At 45.7% G+C, this 16,927-nt stretch overlaps 1 protein-coding gene across 1 annotated transcript in view; it reads left to right on the top strand.

Moving 5' to 3' along the window:
* Positions 1-16,927, top strand: part of LOC120857834 (cat eye syndrome critical region protein 2) — a 42,023-nt gene that overhangs the window by 7,031 nt on the left and 18,065 nt on the right. The window contains exons 2-6 of the mRNA XM_040233646.1: positions 4,028-4,211; positions 5,049-5,188; positions 5,883-5,987; positions 8,564-8,613; positions 9,238-9,407. Of these exons, the coding sequence (XP_040089580.1) occupies positions 5,133-5,188; positions 5,883-5,987; positions 8,564-8,613; positions 9,238-9,407 (381 nt within the window). The 5' untranslated portion in view covers positions 4,028-4,211; positions 5,049-5,132. The remainder of the gene's footprint in view (positions 1-4,027; positions 4,212-5,048; positions 5,189-5,882; positions 5,988-8,563; positions 8,614-9,237; positions 9,408-16,927) is intronic.

The following is a 16,927-nucleotide window of genomic DNA, read 5'->3' as shown; positions in this document are numbered from 1 at the left end:
TGGCATTTTTCAAGGAATTTGTCTGTTCCAGTTTTTAAATTTATTTCCGTAGTGCTATTCATAATATTCTCTTATCCTCTTAATATCTGTAGGATCTACAGTGGTTCCACTTTCATTCCTGATGTTGTAATTTGTGCTGTCTCTCTTTCCCTCTAGAAGCTGATTTTTTCTACAGGTTTATCAAATTTTAAAATGTTTACTAAGGAACCAACTTTTAACCTTACCTGCTGTTCATTTTCTTTTTAAAATCTTTTTTGTTATATTGATTTGTCTTTATTACTTCTTCTGTTTACTTTGGCCTACTCTTCTTTTTCTTTCTTCTTAAGTTATAGTACTGGTTATGAGCCTTTTTTCAATATAGGCATTTCAGAGCTATAAATTTCCTACTAAGCAGTGTTTGACTTGTTAGTTCACTTACATTTAGTGTAATTATTGGTATGGTTGGTTTTCCACTTGTGTCTCTGGGGTTTTTAAGTGCCCAGCTCATGGGTGGGTGTTCAGAACATTCACAGATTGTATAGTCATCACTGCTGTTGAGTTCCAGAACGTTTCGTCAGCCTCATAAGACAGCTCACACCCATCAGCTGTGCTCCTCGCTCCCTGCAGTCACCAGGCCCACTAACTCATGGGCTTTGTGTGCGTGTTGTTGATTCCCTGTTCTAGGTGCTTCTGTAGGTGGAAGACATACGTGTAGGTATTAGGCTAATTTTATTTAGCATGTTTTCCAACACACTGTATCATGAATCCAGGACTCATTCATTTTATGGTCAGAAAGTACTCTGCTGTATGTTTTGTTTATCTGTCGGTTCATGGACATGGTGCTGTTTCAGTTTTTTGACCATAGTGAATTGTGCTGCTGTATAGGAACATTAGTGTACTTTTGTATGGATGGAAGTTTTCATTTCTCTTGGCTGTGTACCTAAGAGTGGAATGGTTGGGTCATATGGTAATTCTGTTTTAAGTTTTGAGCAACTTGCCAAATATTTGCAAAGCAGCTGCATCATTTTACATTCCCCCTAACAGTGTGCGAGCATTCCCCTTTCTCTGAGTTAACAAGTGGTTAGCACTTGTTCTTACCTGTCTCTTTAATTTTAGCTATCTGGTGGGTGTGGCATGGTACCTTATTGGTTTTTGATTTGCATTCCCTAAATGACTAATGAATGTCTCTTCACCTGTTTCCTTCTTATTTTTTTTCTTCCTTTGTCCTTCGATGGTTTCTTCTGTTAAGTATTTCACTTTATAGACTTTGTGGGTGCATGTATATATCTGTGTGTGTGTGTGCGTGCTTGTGCGTGTGTGTGAGAGAGAGTGATTCTGGGGTAGCAGGGTGCATCTTTAATCATCAGAAGCTGTTTAGAATTCTTACTGTACCATTTCTCACCTTAAACTTGACACTCCAGACTTCCAATTCATACAAATAGTATTTAAGGTACCATCTGGCTTCCGCTAAAGACAATTCTTTATCTTTTTAAAGACAAAGCTTTCCAAGTGGCTTTTTAAAAATTTCTAGATGACTTTTGATACTCTTCTTTTTTACCTAGCATAAGCGTTTATATACACAAAATCTGTTATATTTTAATAGGGAAATACATATATGTCTTATAGATATAGATATAATATGTCTTATAGATATAGATATAATATCTTAGTCATATTTTCCTTGAATTTGAAATTGTCATGATTTCTTAATTGATTTCAAGACATGGCAGGTACCATATAGGTCCTACAAAAGAGGCGTTTAGTGGTTTTGGGCTGAATTGTTCTATGATCTTTATGAATAAGCAGTTTTCTAATGTTCTTATGGGGCCTTTTAGGAATTACCAAAAGTTAGTCTCTTCATTTGTGGATGTGAAAGTTGGACCATAAAGAAAGCTGAGCGCTGAAGAATTGATGCTTTTTAACTGTGGTGTAGGACAGCAAGGAGATCTAGCCAGTCCATCCTAAAGGAAATCAGTCCTGAATATTCATTGGAAGGACTGATGCTGAAGCTGAAACTCCAATACTTTGGCCACCTGATGTGAAGGTGGCCTCACCTCATTTTAAAAGACCCTGATGATGGGTAAGATTGAAGGCGGGAGGAGAAGGGGACGACAGGATGAGATGGTTGGATGGCATCACCAACTCAGTGGAGATGAGTTTGAGTGAACTCCGGGAGTTGGTGACGGACAGGGAGGCCTGGCGTGCTGCAGTCCATGGGGTTGCAGAGTCGGACACGACTGAGCGACTGAACGGAACTGAAGTTTTCTGTTTAGTCTCTACTTGGCACTGGGATGCGAGGTCCTCACTGCTCCCTGCACGTGGACTGCAGATGCCCTTTCATGCCTCAGAACTGGCGCGGCAGTGTCCTTCACTCTGATGATCCTCAGGCAGGTTGTTTCCCTGCTTGGTCACACCTCCTGGGTCACCTGGGTCTCCTGGTAGAAGCTTGTTCTGTGGAAAGCAAAGCAAGCAGCTCTCTGCTGGGGTTCTGAGATGCTCACCCTGGAGTGTGGATAGATAGTTATGTCTCTCTTTCTCCTGCAGACTATTTTAAGGGGGGGGGGCGGATTAACTAGCATTTAGAGCTTCTTTCAGACAAGAAGGAACATAGCCATGGACCATGTGCTTCAGTCTTTTGTTCTGTCGAAAGGGTTGGTGATAACCGTCCAGAACAAGCGCCCTGCACTGAGTGGCCTCAGTTTGTAAGAGCTGCAGGTGCCGCAGGCAGGGCTCCCTCCAGTCCCTGGGCTGAGAACCCTGTTTCCTGGTGGCATGATGGATTTCGAGGAGCTAACCACATTCACTCTATGCTAGTTTGAGGTATCAGTGGGAAGGAAATAAAGTTCCTTCTCTCTTTGAAGAAGCAAGATGTTTCATTTCTTAGTTGCCTAAGGCCCTTTGTTTTTTTCTAAGAATATTTCTTCTGACTTTTTCTACAGCTATAATGACCATAGATTATAAAATAACATGGGAACTGCCTCTTTTAAAGATATTGACCTACATAATTCCTTTGGAGCTATTTGTTCAGTGAGAAAAATGTTTTTAGATCAAGCATTAGGTGAAATTGTATCCAGATTCTTTAATAGTTGAGATATAGAGTAACTATCTAACAATTAAACATTACTTTGTTACATACCGGGGCTTTCCCCATGGCTCAGTGGGTAAAGAACCCACCTGCAGTGTAGGATACACAGGAGATGCAGGTTCAGTCCCTGAGTCAGGAAGATACCCTGGAGAAGGAAACTTGGCAGCTGCTCCAGTATTTTTGCCTGGAGAATTCCATAGACAGTGGAGCCTGGCATAGGGTTGCAAAGAGTCAGACACCGCTAAGCACGCAGGCAGGCATAAAACCCTGTTATATACAAGGCACATTTAGGTACTAGTCAGAAATTTAAGTTGTCATTGAACTGTCTTAAATGTTTCCTGCAGAAAAAGCTCTCAAATTTAGAATATAGTGTTTTCTATCATGCCTACAAGGTTACGCGTAATAGCACATGAATGTGTTCCGTGTTCTTGCTTGTTCATGCTTGTGTTCTGGAGAGGGTTTTTCTACCTTTGCATCAGAACATGAAATATGAATGGATTAAGCCAGGCAGACCCTGGCCTTCTTTGCTGTTTGCCCTCTTAAGTCGTGGACCTGACTTTGAACCGAGTGCCCCTGAGGTCTGTAGAGTCTGCCTGTATAAACCGAATGCCTCTTGAGCTCCATAGCGTCTGCCTGTGCAGGTGACGGTCGACACGGCCTGTTGCGGTGTCTGCCATTGACACTGCACACGTGCAGCTACCGCCGCACGGTGTGCTGCTTGTGGCTGAACGTGCAGAACAACCTGTTCTGTGAGGAACTTGCTTAGACACTGGTAATCTTTGGGACTGGACGCTGTCAGCTCCACGGAGATGGTGCAGTGACGAGCGTTTCCTCGAGGGGCTCGCAGGCCCTTCCAGGGGCTTTCAGTTCTGCTACTGTTGAAGATGTATCAGCCCCCAGCGCCCACCCCCCCAATCCTCTGTGTGGTATTCACGCACCTTTGTGTCTGGGACCACTGGCTAGGCCTCAGACCTTCCACAGCTACCTGGAGGACATCATCAACTACCGCTGGGAGCTGGAGGAGGGGAAGCCCAACCCTCTGCGGGAGGCCAGCTTCCAGGACCTGCCCCTGCGCACCCGAGTGGAGATTCTCCACCGCCTCTGTGACTACCGGCTGGATGCAGACGACGTCTTCGACCTCCTCAAGGTGCGTGACTGACAGGCACCCTCCCTGGAGCAGCGGTTCAGGGAAGCCGGCTCTGGGTTGTGCTGGCCGCTTTGGTGTGTCCCCCTTTCCACATCCTGGGTCCCTGCTGACATGGGAACAGTCGTAGGCGCCTGTCTGCTCTGTCACCAGCCAGAATTGCGGTTACATTAGTCACTGAATGTCATTTCCTGAGGTCTAAAATTTGACTTGGCATAATTAAGATTTATGACACCTCCCAAAGACTTGACCCCATCCCCGACACACGCTGCATGCACATAGCAGAAGTGTGCTGGGTGGGGCTCTGGCCACCTCTGCCTCACCTGATCCTGCCCTCACTGGGAGGTCGAGGGTGCCTGTGGGATTGGGTGGGAACCGTGGTGAGATCTGTGGCCCAGCTCAGCTCCGCCTTCACCAAGGCCTTGGTCTCAGTCACCGGGGCTGGCACTGAGGTCATGCTGGTGAGTGGGGTGCGCTGGGCTGGGCTGGCTGGTAGCCCAGCATCGTGTGGGTTGAGGCTGCCGCAGCACTGACTCTCCTGTCGGGCTTGTCTCTTCTGGTGTGGGTCCAAGCCAGATGTGTCACAAGTTCATCAGAATTCTTTTGGCTTTCTCTGTTTTTGGGAACATGGGAGCAGTAATGTGGATGGGAAGGGTTTGAAATATTTCCACATCCTATTCTTAGAGCAGGCGCCTTATCCTGGTCTGATATGTCTGGACCCGGAATGAGAATTACCCCAGGTGTTTGGGCGTTGTAATGTGAGGGATCTGTGAGAATATATTTCAGATTCTCATTTCCATTTTCTCTTGTTGCCCAAACCTCTTTCCCTGACCTGCGCAGGGCCTGGACGCAGACAGTCTCCGTGTGGAGCCGCTGGGCGAGGACAGCTCGGGGGCCCTCTACTGGTATTTCTATGGAACGCGAATGTACAAGGAGGACCCGGCACAAGGGGGTTCCCATGGAGAGCTCTCTCTGAGCAGGTACCTTCCTGGAGGTCATGTTGCTGTCGCCACTGCCATTAACGTCCAGTGCCTCCGAATTCCACTGCACAGTTTAACTTTTCTCATGGAGGAGTGAGCTGTGTGTAGCAGCATGCCTGCAAGGAGGCACGTCACACAGAAGCACAAAGGACTTTCCAGCCCTGCTCCCTGGGGTGGCAACTCTGGTGCCAGTTCTCAGCAGCGCCAGCGCGCCCTGGGCCTTTCCTCGTGGCAGAGTGGGTTCTGGAGAACCCCATCCTACCTGGGGTCTTGGCAAGAAAGAGGCCTCGGGCAACGTCCCAGAGCTGTGCTGCCATCTTCCCCGCACTTCAGGTTGCTGGACCCTTTGCTGTTAGGGAAGCCTGAAAAGTGAAAGTCTCTTAGTCATGTCTGACTCTGCGACCCCGTGTCCATGGAATTCTCCAGGCCAGAATACTGGAGTGGGTATCCTTTCCCTTCTCTAGGGGATCTTCCCAACCCAAGGATCAAACACAGGTCTCCCACATTGCAGGCCGATTCTTTACCAGCCCAGATATTCGTGTGGGAGACGTCCGTTTCCTTGGTTCCACGTTTTATTAATAATAACAGAAGACGTGAGGTCGCCCTGTCCTGTCCCCGTAACTGCTGCCTTTGTCCTGTTTAGTAACCTCGTGGCCAGACAACTGACATTTCTGTTTAATGTACCACTTCTTAGGGAAAGTGAAGGACAAAAAAATGTCTCAAATGTTCCTGGGAAAACAGGTAAAAGAAGAGGAAGACCCCCCAAACGGAAAAAACTACAGGAGGAAACTTTCATGAGGTGAGAAAATCTTGGTGTGTGAAGGTCCCTAACCCAAACCCTTATGCTGGAAGGGCTCGCCCTGTGCTTGCTCTCTGTGTCTCGGGGAGGACATGGGTGTGCACTGGAGTCCTTGGGGTCCCTGGCCTGGCCCCTCTCAAGTTTCCAGCTGTCTGGGAGCCCTCCCCCTGGGCAGTGGGGGCTCTGGCAGTGGAAGGCACCTGCTCACAGAAAGTGTCCTTCAGATCCCTTTGCCCCTGATTTCTGCACAGGAGGTGGGAGAGTTAATACCGTGAGTCTATTAGTTTTTTGCTGGTAAGGAGGCTTCAGTAGTAAACGTGCTTTATTGTGTTAGAACTCATTTTGTTAAGATGAGACCTTAAAAATTTTTAAGTGTTTATTTGGTATTTAATTTTAGCAAAGAAAAAGATTGTTATATTTTGGGAAATTTTTAATTAATTTTTTGGCCACAGTGTGCTTCATGCAGGCAGGATTTTAGTTTTCCCAACCAGGGATTTCCTGCAGTGGAAGCTCAGAATCTTGAGCACTGGACCATTAGGGAAGTCCTGGGAAATTTCATTTTAGTATGTCATTGTCTTTTAGGAATATCCACCATGTGAATCTCAATATAAGAGTTTTGAGGGTCTGACCTGTACTATGTAAAAATACTTTTATACCTTTTACTTAAGGATTAGATATATAATTATTCACTTATGGAAGTTAAGTCACAGTCTTAAAAATTCTAATAACACAGGGCAAACTGCTTCCTTGTTCTCTGGTTTATTGTTAGAACTGCTTAAATAAGCTAAATGCCTGAAGTGGACCAGATTTCACTGTGTTGCTTATTAACTGCTAATAAATGTTTTTAGGGATTTGATTATGAATCAGTCAGTCAGAATTTTTTGTTTGTTTGTTTTAACAATCAATGTTCCACTTAACTTTTCTGAAATTTTGACTATAGAATGCAAGCTTTCCTCCCACCAGAATTTGTGAGAAATAGTCTTGTCATTGTGTTTTATACACAAGACATCAGTTTCTGGGTTATGTTAGCAGCCTACACGTCCATGTAAATCCAGCAAGCTGTTCTGTGCCTTCATCTTTGGTTCCCTTGAGCCTCAGAATCAGAGAGCCACAGTGGGGTGTCCTCACCTCACAAGCCCGGTGCTCCTGTGCTGCCCTCTGCTGGTGACTTTATTCTGTAGCGTTCTGAATCCAGTGCAGTATTGAAGTATTTTTAAATTAAATAAAACTTTGTGAAATCTAAAAGGTAAAACTCATGAATGGAACAAAGCTGATACAGAGAACAAACCTGGGGTGACCAGTGGGGAAACAGAAGGGGAGGGGCGAGCTAGGGGACAGAGCTTCAAATGAGTACGTCACACCAGAGGCTGGTGGGCCGCCCTGCACAGCACGGGTATGTGCCAGTGGTTTATAATAACTGTGTATGGAGTGTAATCTTTAAACGTGTGGTCACTGTGTTTGTTGTACACCTGAAACTATACCTCAGTTAAGTTTTTTTTGTTTTTTTTTCACTAAACACCATTCATTTTTATTAACTGTGTGCGTAGTCGCTCAGTTGTGTCCGAGTCCTCACGACCCCATGGACTGTAGCCTGCCAGGCTCCTCTGTCCATGGGGATTCTCCAGGCAAAAATACTGGAGTAGGTTGCCATTTCCTTCTCCAAAAAGGTTTTTGTTTTTTTTTTTTTAAGAATGATGAAAAAAAATACAGTAAGATATATGTAGAAGGGGGAAAATAAGAGAAAGTTCAGTCCCTAAAATAATTTCTAATGTTTTTTTAAAAATAAATAAAATTTAAAGTTCAGTTCCTCAGTCACATCAGCCGCGCTTTCTGTGGAGTGGGTGAGTGCGGCCTGTGGCTGCCTTTGCTGCACAGCAACTACGCGGGGCATTTCCATTCTTCCAGGAGGCTGTGCAGGGCCGGAGCATCCAGAGTATGTCCTTCGTGGTCTAGGGAGACAACACTGTTGGTCACGTAACACTGAGCGTGTTTGTGTCTCATATCATGAACGGTCCCGTTTTCCAGGGAATTGCGTTGACTTTGCTGAGGTCAAGGAGGCATGCCTTGAGTGGGGGTGGGCAGCTTCAGAACCTGTGTTGCTCACGTCAGCCTGCTGTGGGGGTCAGTTCAACAGGCTCCTGTTCAGTGCAGGCCTTGGTCGGGTAGCAAGCCCTTTCCTTGGCCTTTAACTGTAGACACTGAGCTCCTCTCCTGGGCAGTGGTGCTGTATTCCTGTGTGTCGCCCTTCCCCTCTCTCTGCCAACTTGCCCGCCTCCGTGTTCCTGACTTTGCTCTGTTGACGTGTCAGAGACACACACCTGGTGTTAATAGTAAGCTGCTGTGCCTTACACACACACACACACAGTCTCTTTTCTGATACTAATAGTAAGGCAGTGTGCCTTATACACACACACACACTCTCCTAGTATTAATAGTAAGCCAATGTGCATTACACGCAAACACACACACACACTTTTCTGGTATTAATAGGAAGCCAGTGTGCCTTCCTTCCAGGGAAGCACAGAAAATTTTGGCCGTGTTTTTGTTTTAATGGTGACCCCTTTGCTTTGTTCTAGTGACAAGCAGGAAGAGAACTCCTCAGCATCTGAGTTGCAGACGAGAAACGGTAATGGCCTTCGTAGGGGTTGGAGGGCTTACGTCACCTTCCAGAGTCTAGTGCAGGCTGCTGGGACCACTGCAGTAGTCTTCCTGCCAGCCTCCTTGCCCCTCGCACGTTGTCGCCCTGTGTCCACCTCTCCTCACGAATCACTCGAGATCAGGATCAGGTCACTTCACTTGAGCTCCTTCCCAGGCCCAGCGTAATAGGCTCCTAACATTGGGATGAATGCAAAGCTTCTCAAGAGCTTTCTTTTAACGTGAAATACTTTACAGCATAAGGATGTGTACTGTGTTCTTATGTAGACTTCATGCAATCTGTAATCTAAAACAAACATTTGAGGAGAAAAAGCAATTACAGTATCTCAATGTAACAGGGAACACTCCTGAAGCTCAAAGCCATGTATGTAGAACAGCAGATGCATCGGAACATTTCGAGGTTATTAGTCTGAAGGTCACCATAGTTGTGTTTGTACTGACTTCATAGCTCTTAAGTTGTGAACAGGAGAGCAGCCAGAACGTCTGAAGTATACATTATCAGCCTTGGTAACCCAGGGCGCCAGTGAACCTGAGGGCAGAGAGGAGGAGGAGGAGGTCCATGGGCCTGTTTCCTGACCTGGACTTTCTCTTCTAGGGTCCCAGGGACCAGGGCAAGGCTCCTGGTGGCTCCTCTGCCAGACTGAGCAGGAGTGGAGACAGGTCACCGAGAGTTTCCGGGAGAGGACCTCTGTGCGAGAGCGCCAGCTCTACAAACTGCTCAGCGAGGACTTCCTGCCTGAGATCTGCAGTATGATCGCCCAGAAGGTGCGCACACGGACCCACGTAGGACGAAGCTGCTCTGGGCAGGGTGCCTTCCTCAGAGCCTTGCGCGGCCCCACGCTCTGCTGAGTGGCCCAGCTTTCCTCTTTCTCCCGGCTTTCCTCCGGGCCCCAATAGTAGGACCCTGGGCCCCGGCTTTCCTTACTGTGGGTCCTGGGGTTTGGCCCTCACACTCCACCCGTCCTCGTGGCTCCTGGGCCCCAGGTGTGTCTCGGCAGAGCGCTCTTTGCATACCTCTCCTTGTGCATATGCTGCTGGTTTTCCCCCCTTTTTAGAAAACTCATCTGCTGGTCTCCCTCTAACAGCAGGTCTAAACTCTGAGTTCAGACCTGTCTGAGGGTTGTCTTTGTTCCTCCCTCAGTTCCTCCTCTAACCTCCTGGCGCTCCAGTCCCGGCCTCTCCCTGTGCATCCCGTCTGCTCCCTTGCCTGTTCCGAGGCTCTCAGGAGCCCTGCTGAAGTTGTTTCTGTGCGCTCCCCCTGGACTGTCTTAGCCTGAGGTTTCCCCCACGAGGTGTCTCTTCATCCTAAGTTTCATCTGGAGTTAGGGAGGCAGCTCCAGGCCACGAGCCACACCTTCCTTGTCACTGTAACCTCCAGGTGACTCTCTGGCATGTCTGTTCTGTAGTCAATGCCTAATAACCATCCAGTTTCGATAAAATTGATGCTTCAGATTCTTAATGGTTGTTAACAGAAAACATAAGAATGCCAGCCCTGCCCTGAAACCTGGGGAGAAAGTGTTACAAATTCCTGCTGCAGCGCGTCCCGGGGGCAGGGGAGGGGAACAGAGTGACAGACAGAGTGACAGTGATACGTTGTGAGTTCGGTGGTATTTGTAACTATTGAGCAGATCAGTGCTTTGGGGTGAGTCGTAGGTCTGACTTCAGGGCTTTAGGAATTGCGTTTTCATGCGAGTGTCTCCTCATTGGTGTCCTTTGTCCTGGTAATGATGATTCCTCTTGGATCTTGTCATCCACAGCCCACTGTGACCATTTTTGTCCAGGACTTGAGATGTGGAATCTAGTTTTCTTAGAGTAACTATTTAAATAGAGACTATATGATTAATGACAGCCCCTTCAATCATCTGTAAGGCATGTACCTAACCTGCTTACACTCTTGTAATTTCTGCCTTTTTAACTGAAAAGACTTTAGATTAGGGAGTTAAGGGGAAAAATTTACAAGCATAACACAGGTGGTTTTGATACAGAAAATTTCAGGAGTTGATTCCTTGTGAGAGAAGAACTTAAATCTTAAGTGCAATTTTCAAGAACCATGATATTAGAAACTAAAGGATGGAATAATCGATTTGATATTTTGAAAGTTGTCCAGTACTGTAACTATGCAAGTTTTAGTTAAATGGGGGTGATTATGCACAAAAATCAGAATCGGCATTATGCAGTAGAAAAGCTTAGCAGATCAGTAATTAGGAGACTTTTCACACAGGGATCCCATCAGGAGCTCCAGAACCATTCAGATTTATTCACTAAAACTTTAAAAAATGATAATTTCCAAATAGTTATAAAATGAAGAAAGAATTGGCTTGGCTACCGTTGACATACAGCTATCTTAGTTCCCCATTCTGGATGGATTTAAATTCATTCCTTGCTCAGCAATGTAAATGCAAGTTCCAGGAAGTACAACCAGCAAGATTGCAAGGAGGATTGGAGCCTGCCATGAGCCCACGCTGGAGCCCTCTGGTCTGGTTCTCAAGTAGTTAGAGCATTAAATGAGTTTAAACGGCTGTTTCCATTTGCTAAGAGGTCTAAGAGACCTGGACTGCACGAGATGGGGGAAGCTGAGGGTGGTGTTTAAATAGGAGAGTGTGGGGGCAGGAGTGAGGGGCACCCTCCTCTACTCCAGACTTGCTCTAGTTTTCAGCCCCATGTCTCCCAGCACAGATGTTGCACTGGGTTTTGAGGCAGTGCATGGTCAGAAAGCACTTCCTGTAGGCTGTGTCTAATGGCCTGTGCCAGTATGGACCCCCCGGCCTTTCAGTCATTGATGTCGCAGCCGGTTGTCTGTCTGCCTTGAGCCCTGAAGAGGGAAATGCTCACTCGTGAATTTCTGTGTTTACTATGTGTTTGGACTCATCCTCTCTTTTTTTCTTCGGCCCGTAAGGTATATGAACACGTCTCTTCGGTCTCTGGGCAGGGCTCTCTTCTGCCTGACTTCCGGATCTCCCAGGTCTCCTCCTGCTTTGGGTCCCTGGCTTTGGAGTGGCCTCAGTCAGCTGTCCAGCCATAGTTCTCAACTGGTTTTCTGCCTCATTGGCCTGGATGGGCTCCTGCTCTCCATTTACCTGGACAGTTTGAAAGCTCGTTCCCATCTCTGCTCACTACCCTGGGCTGAGCCTTAAATGTTCTATTTTACATCTCAGCTTGCGCAGTAATCTGAATACAGACAGACAGGAAGTTTCGTCATTGGCTGCCTGCAAAAGCTCAGCTTTAAACACTCAGGCTTTTGGCTCTTCTTTGCAGTGTTTGTCTATTCCGCTCTTCTTGATATTGAAGAGGGTCTTGATGTCTGTTACAGTACTGAGTACGTTGAAGAAAGCCTCTGGCGTGGCATGAGTTTTGTGCTTCTGTTTAAACAGCCGAAAAAATCTTTAGGTCTTTAAAGTCTTATTGGGAGGTTTTCTGGTCTCCCAGGAGTCCAGTCTTCTTGCCCCAGAAAGTCTTTTGATTATGACTCTGGGGAAAATACCGGCAAAGCGTCACTCTGCTGACCTCTGAAACTCTGTTCCAGTGGTTTTTTTTTTTTTTTTTTGGTCAGGAGACTCTGGGCACACCTGTGGCCTGGGTGTTCTGGTCTTCTTTGTGCTGCTGGTGTTGGTGTGGGTGGGGGTGGGTTGATGGGGAGTTCTGGGCTGGGCTTCAGCCAGATTATGTTTGTAATGTTGAGGATTTCTAAGCGCTGTTTCATACCCCCTTTGGAAGAAAAAATGTTGCAGTGCAAATAGTGTAAGATAATTTTTTTAACTGCTGTTAACATGTATATATATATATGTATATTTTTTATTGACTTTACTGGTTCTTTAAACTGTTACAGTTTAAAAAAATGCCTCAAGTAACTTCAGGTCATAAGTCTTGTCCCTTCCATGGGGTGGCAACACTGCCTAGAAAGTTGCATGGGAATTTAAAACACTCTTGGTGCATTTCATACATGTTTTTTCCTAAATGTGTATGATACAATTTATATAAAATGATAGTTTGAGAATTCACATCAGATGGGAACCACTGAATTTATAAAACAATAATTATAGTGAAAGAGAATAGGTATAGGAAGTATGAGGCAAAGTGGTGTCTCACTGAGTAGAAGTGTTTGCAGCCAGCAACCTGAGGTGGGGGAGCCTGGAGAAGGCAGGTTGGGGGACAGGCAGGGATTGAAATGGACAGAAGGGCCCCCGTGAGCAGAGGCAGTCAGGAGCATGTTACACAGGAAGGTCCTGGGCCTTTGTGAGCACTCTGCTCTGAGTTTTGTTGTTGTTGAGCTCTTGGAATTGTAGACATTTTCTTTGTTTGAGGTGTAATTGGTGTGTAACGTTAGTTTCGAGTCTACAACATAATGATTTGATAATTGCATACATTGCAAAATGATCACCAGTAGGTCTGGTTAATATCTGTCACCTCACATGGAGTTTTTTCTTGTGATGAGTAACTCTAAAAATCTACTCTATGTTCACATACAGCACAGTATTATTGCCTGTGGTCACCTTGCTGTGCATCTCATCCCTTTTCCCTTCTCCAGGGGATCTTCCCAACCCAGGGATTGAACCCATGTCTCCCGCATTGCGGATGGATTCTTTACCAGTTGAGCCACAAGGGAAGCCCAAGAATACTGGAGCGGGTAGCCTATGCCTTCTCCAGGGGATCTTCCCGACCCAGGAATTGAGCCGGGGTCTCCTGCATTATAGGTGGATTCTGAGCTATGAGGGAAGCCCGTCTCATCCCCAGGAGTTACTTGTGTTATAAATGGATGTCTGTACTGCTGACTGCCTTCATTCATTTTGCCCACCCCTGTCTATTCTCTGTATCTTGAGTTCACTGTGTTTAGACTCTACATGTAGGTGAGTTGAATACAGTATTTGCTTTTCTCTGACTTCACCTCACCTAGCATAATGCCCTCATGTCATCCATGTGGTTGCGCGTGGCAGCGTTTTCCTTTAGTGACTGAGTAATACACCCTTGCACACACGCCACCTCTTCTCCGTCCCTCCCCCCACCGATGGACACTCAGGTTACGTCTGAGCCTCGGCTGTTGTGCTTCAGTGACCGTGGCAGCTGTATTCATGTTCAGGCTAGTGCTTTTATTTTCTTTGGAAAGATAGGCAGGAATGGAGTTGCTGGGTCATATGATCAGATTCTGTTTTTTATCTCTTGAGGAACCTCTGTGCTCTTTTTTCCCATAGTGTCTGTACCAGTTTGCATTCCCACCAGCAGTGCACAAGAATCCCCTTTTTGCCATACCCTCGTCAGCACTCGCCACTTCTTGTCATTTTGTTGATACCCATCATGACCATTCTAACAGGTGTGAGGTTTTGATTTGCATTTCTCTGATGATTAATGATGTTGAGCCTCTTTTCATGTGTCTGCTAACCATCTGTGTGTCTTTCTTGGAAAAATGTTCAGATCCTTGGCTCATTTTTTAATAGAATTATTTGTATGCGATTGAGTCTTACCACTTTGCTTTTTTAAGATACTCTAATTTCAGCTAAGTTATTATTTTTTATTATTAATTTATTTTAATTGGAGGCTAATTACGTTACAGTATTGTGGTGTTTTTTGCCATACATTGACATGAATCAGCCGTGGGTGTACATGTGTCCTGTCCCAAACCCCCTTCCCACCTCCCTCCCCATTCCATCCCTCTGGGTCATCCCAGTGCACCGGCTTTGAGTGCCCTGTTTCATGCATTGAACTTGGACTGGTCATCTATTTCACATATGGTGATATACGTGTTTCAGTGCTATTCTCTCAAATCATCCCAGTAAGTAAGTTATTACTTTTTACGTGCTTAGTATAAATATTAATGTATTTTAAAAACAACTAATTAGACAAACCACCTCATGCAAAGAGTTGACTTATTGGAAAAGACTCTGATGCTGGGAGGGATTGGGGGCAGGAGGAGAAAGGGACGACAGAGGATGAGATGGCTGGATGGCATCACCGACTCGATGGACATGAGTTTGAGTGAACCCTGGGAGTTGGTGATGGACAGGGAGGCCTGGCGTGCTGTGATTCATGGGGTTGCAAAGAGTCAGACACGAATGAGCAACTGAACTGAACTAGACAAAAAATTGTATAATTCCATTTGTGTGAAATGTCCAGAATAAATAGATCCCCGGAAAGAGAGTCACTTGGTGGTCGCCAGGGGCTGGAGCGTGAGGCTGCGGCGTGGCTAGCATGGAGGTCAGGGCTTTGTCTCTGGTGCTGAGGGTGCTCTGTGGTCAGCCAGATGGTGGTTGCCAGGCGCTGTGAGGATGCAGCGTGCCTCTCAGCTGTGCACTGACGGTTGTTCATTTCGTGTGAATTTCACCTTAGTGTCTTTATGTGTGTTTCTAGATGATGCATAATCTCTGATTTTGCAGCAGTCCTTGGCATTTATGATTTTCCTAAGTTTAAAATTTTTGGCTTTAATATATAAAAGATAGTAGGAACCTAGTGTATAGCACAGGGAACTCTGCTCAGTGGTTTGTAATGACCTACATAGGGATGGAATCTAGACTGAAGCGTGGATATGTGCACAGGTATAACTGACGGAAGTCAGAGGAGGAAGCAGCAGGGGATGAGATGCTGGAATAGCGTCACCACCTAAAGGCACATGAATTTTAGCAAACTTCAGGAGAGAGTGGAAGACAGAGGAGCTTGGAGGGCTACAGTCCATGGGGCCCCAAAGAGTCGGACAGGACTTAGCTACCAAACAACAATAGTAACTAATTCACTTTGCTGTAGAGCAGAAACTAAGGCAACATTGTACATCAGCTACACTCTTTAAAAAATTTTTAAATTCCTGTTTCAGTTGTAGCAAAATATCTTAATCTATTTAAAGTCCATTTTAATGCCTCACTGTAAAATCTATACATGGTAGCAACCTCTTGGTACTTTTAACATTTGAATTTTAGAATTTACTCCCACTACTATGTGATCTCTATTAAAAAAGTTAATAAAGATTAGATCATTGTAGAACATGTAATACTGGATGATTCCCCCAGCTTATTTGGGAAGCGGTTGTTCTGTGTCCTAAATAATTTATACATTCTTATAGAAAACTGGGAAGACTGTAAAAAGTGCAGGAGACACAGTCACGAGGTTCCCTGTTTACAGCTTCATGTGTTTGCTTCAGGCCTTTTCTCTGTACATTTATTAGAAACCTGGGATCATACTGCCTGTTGACTTGTGACCTGTGTTTTTCATTTAATGTCATGAGCCTTTTCATATTTCATTAAATATTCCTCAGAAAAACAATTTTAATGACTACACAGTAGTTATGTGATTTTACCTATTTTAAACCTATAGGATATTTACAGTTTTTCACTATTTTAAATATTGTTGACTGTAACGTACTTAGAAACGCTGCCTGGCTGTCTAACTGTGAGATGAAGTCACACAATGTCATTACCCTGCCCAGGGTTCCTGACATGTGTCTCGCTTGTCCTTTGGAAGATCTGTGGCCCCAGCACTCTGAGCCATCTGTGTTGCCACGTCTTCACAGACATGTCACTTTTTTCATCTTTTACAGTGCTGTGAGTGAATAGTCCATTTTGTTTTTTCTTAGGATCATGGATGTGTTTTATTTACCTTCTGTGCATTTTGAACTCAAGTTGCATTTTTTTTGGTGGTCACAAAGTCAGACAAGACTTAACAACTGAAACAGCAACAGCTGTTAATTGCTTTAGATATCTTTCCATATTAAGAATAATACCCTGTTGTGTGTGTTGGAAAAAATTACATAGATAGTCTTAGGCCGTGCATGATGACCTGTTTCCCCTTTTCTCCCCCTCGCGCTGACTTCGGGCAGGAAGCATCTGTCCTGTTTCCCGGGTTACTGTTGTCGCTCAGATGCTTGTTGTCTGTGACATGTCTTTGTTGTGGCAGGAGGGAGCATGCTCCACAGCCTGTCCTTCCTTCGGCAGGGGAGGACACGTTCGTGCTGTCCTCACTGTGTGGTTAGCACTTGCTTTCTCTGCTTTTTCAGTGGGTCTGATGTGTAGAAAATGCAGCACTTTCTTTGAAGGAAGGAATCCCGCCTGCCAGGCGTGTCCCACCTGTCCCCTGCCTGTCCGCCACCCCATCCATGGATCCTTGTTGAGCTGAGCAGAGGAGAGGTTTGGTCTGCTTTGCTTTGTTAATAGCAGCTCCACACGGCTTCTCAGCAAGGGAGAGATGTTGCCACAGTGGGTGTGATTAGAGACCTGTGGAGGGATGAAGGGGCAGAGGGTGGGAAGGTGCTTCCCTGTCAGTGGGAGGCTTGTCCATGATATGCCTGCAGCAGCCCTATTTCTGAAAGC

The sequence above is a fragment of the Oryx dammah genome, unplaced genomic scaffold (genome assembly GCF_014754425.2).
Source record: "Oryx dammah isolate SB20612 unplaced genomic scaffold, SCBI_Odam_1.1 HiC_scaffold_29, whole genome shotgun sequence".
Classification (NCBI taxonomy): domain Eukaryota; kingdom Metazoa; phylum Chordata; class Mammalia; order Artiodactyla; family Bovidae; genus Oryx; species Oryx dammah.
This window is presented reverse-complemented; position numbering and strand designations above follow the sequence as displayed.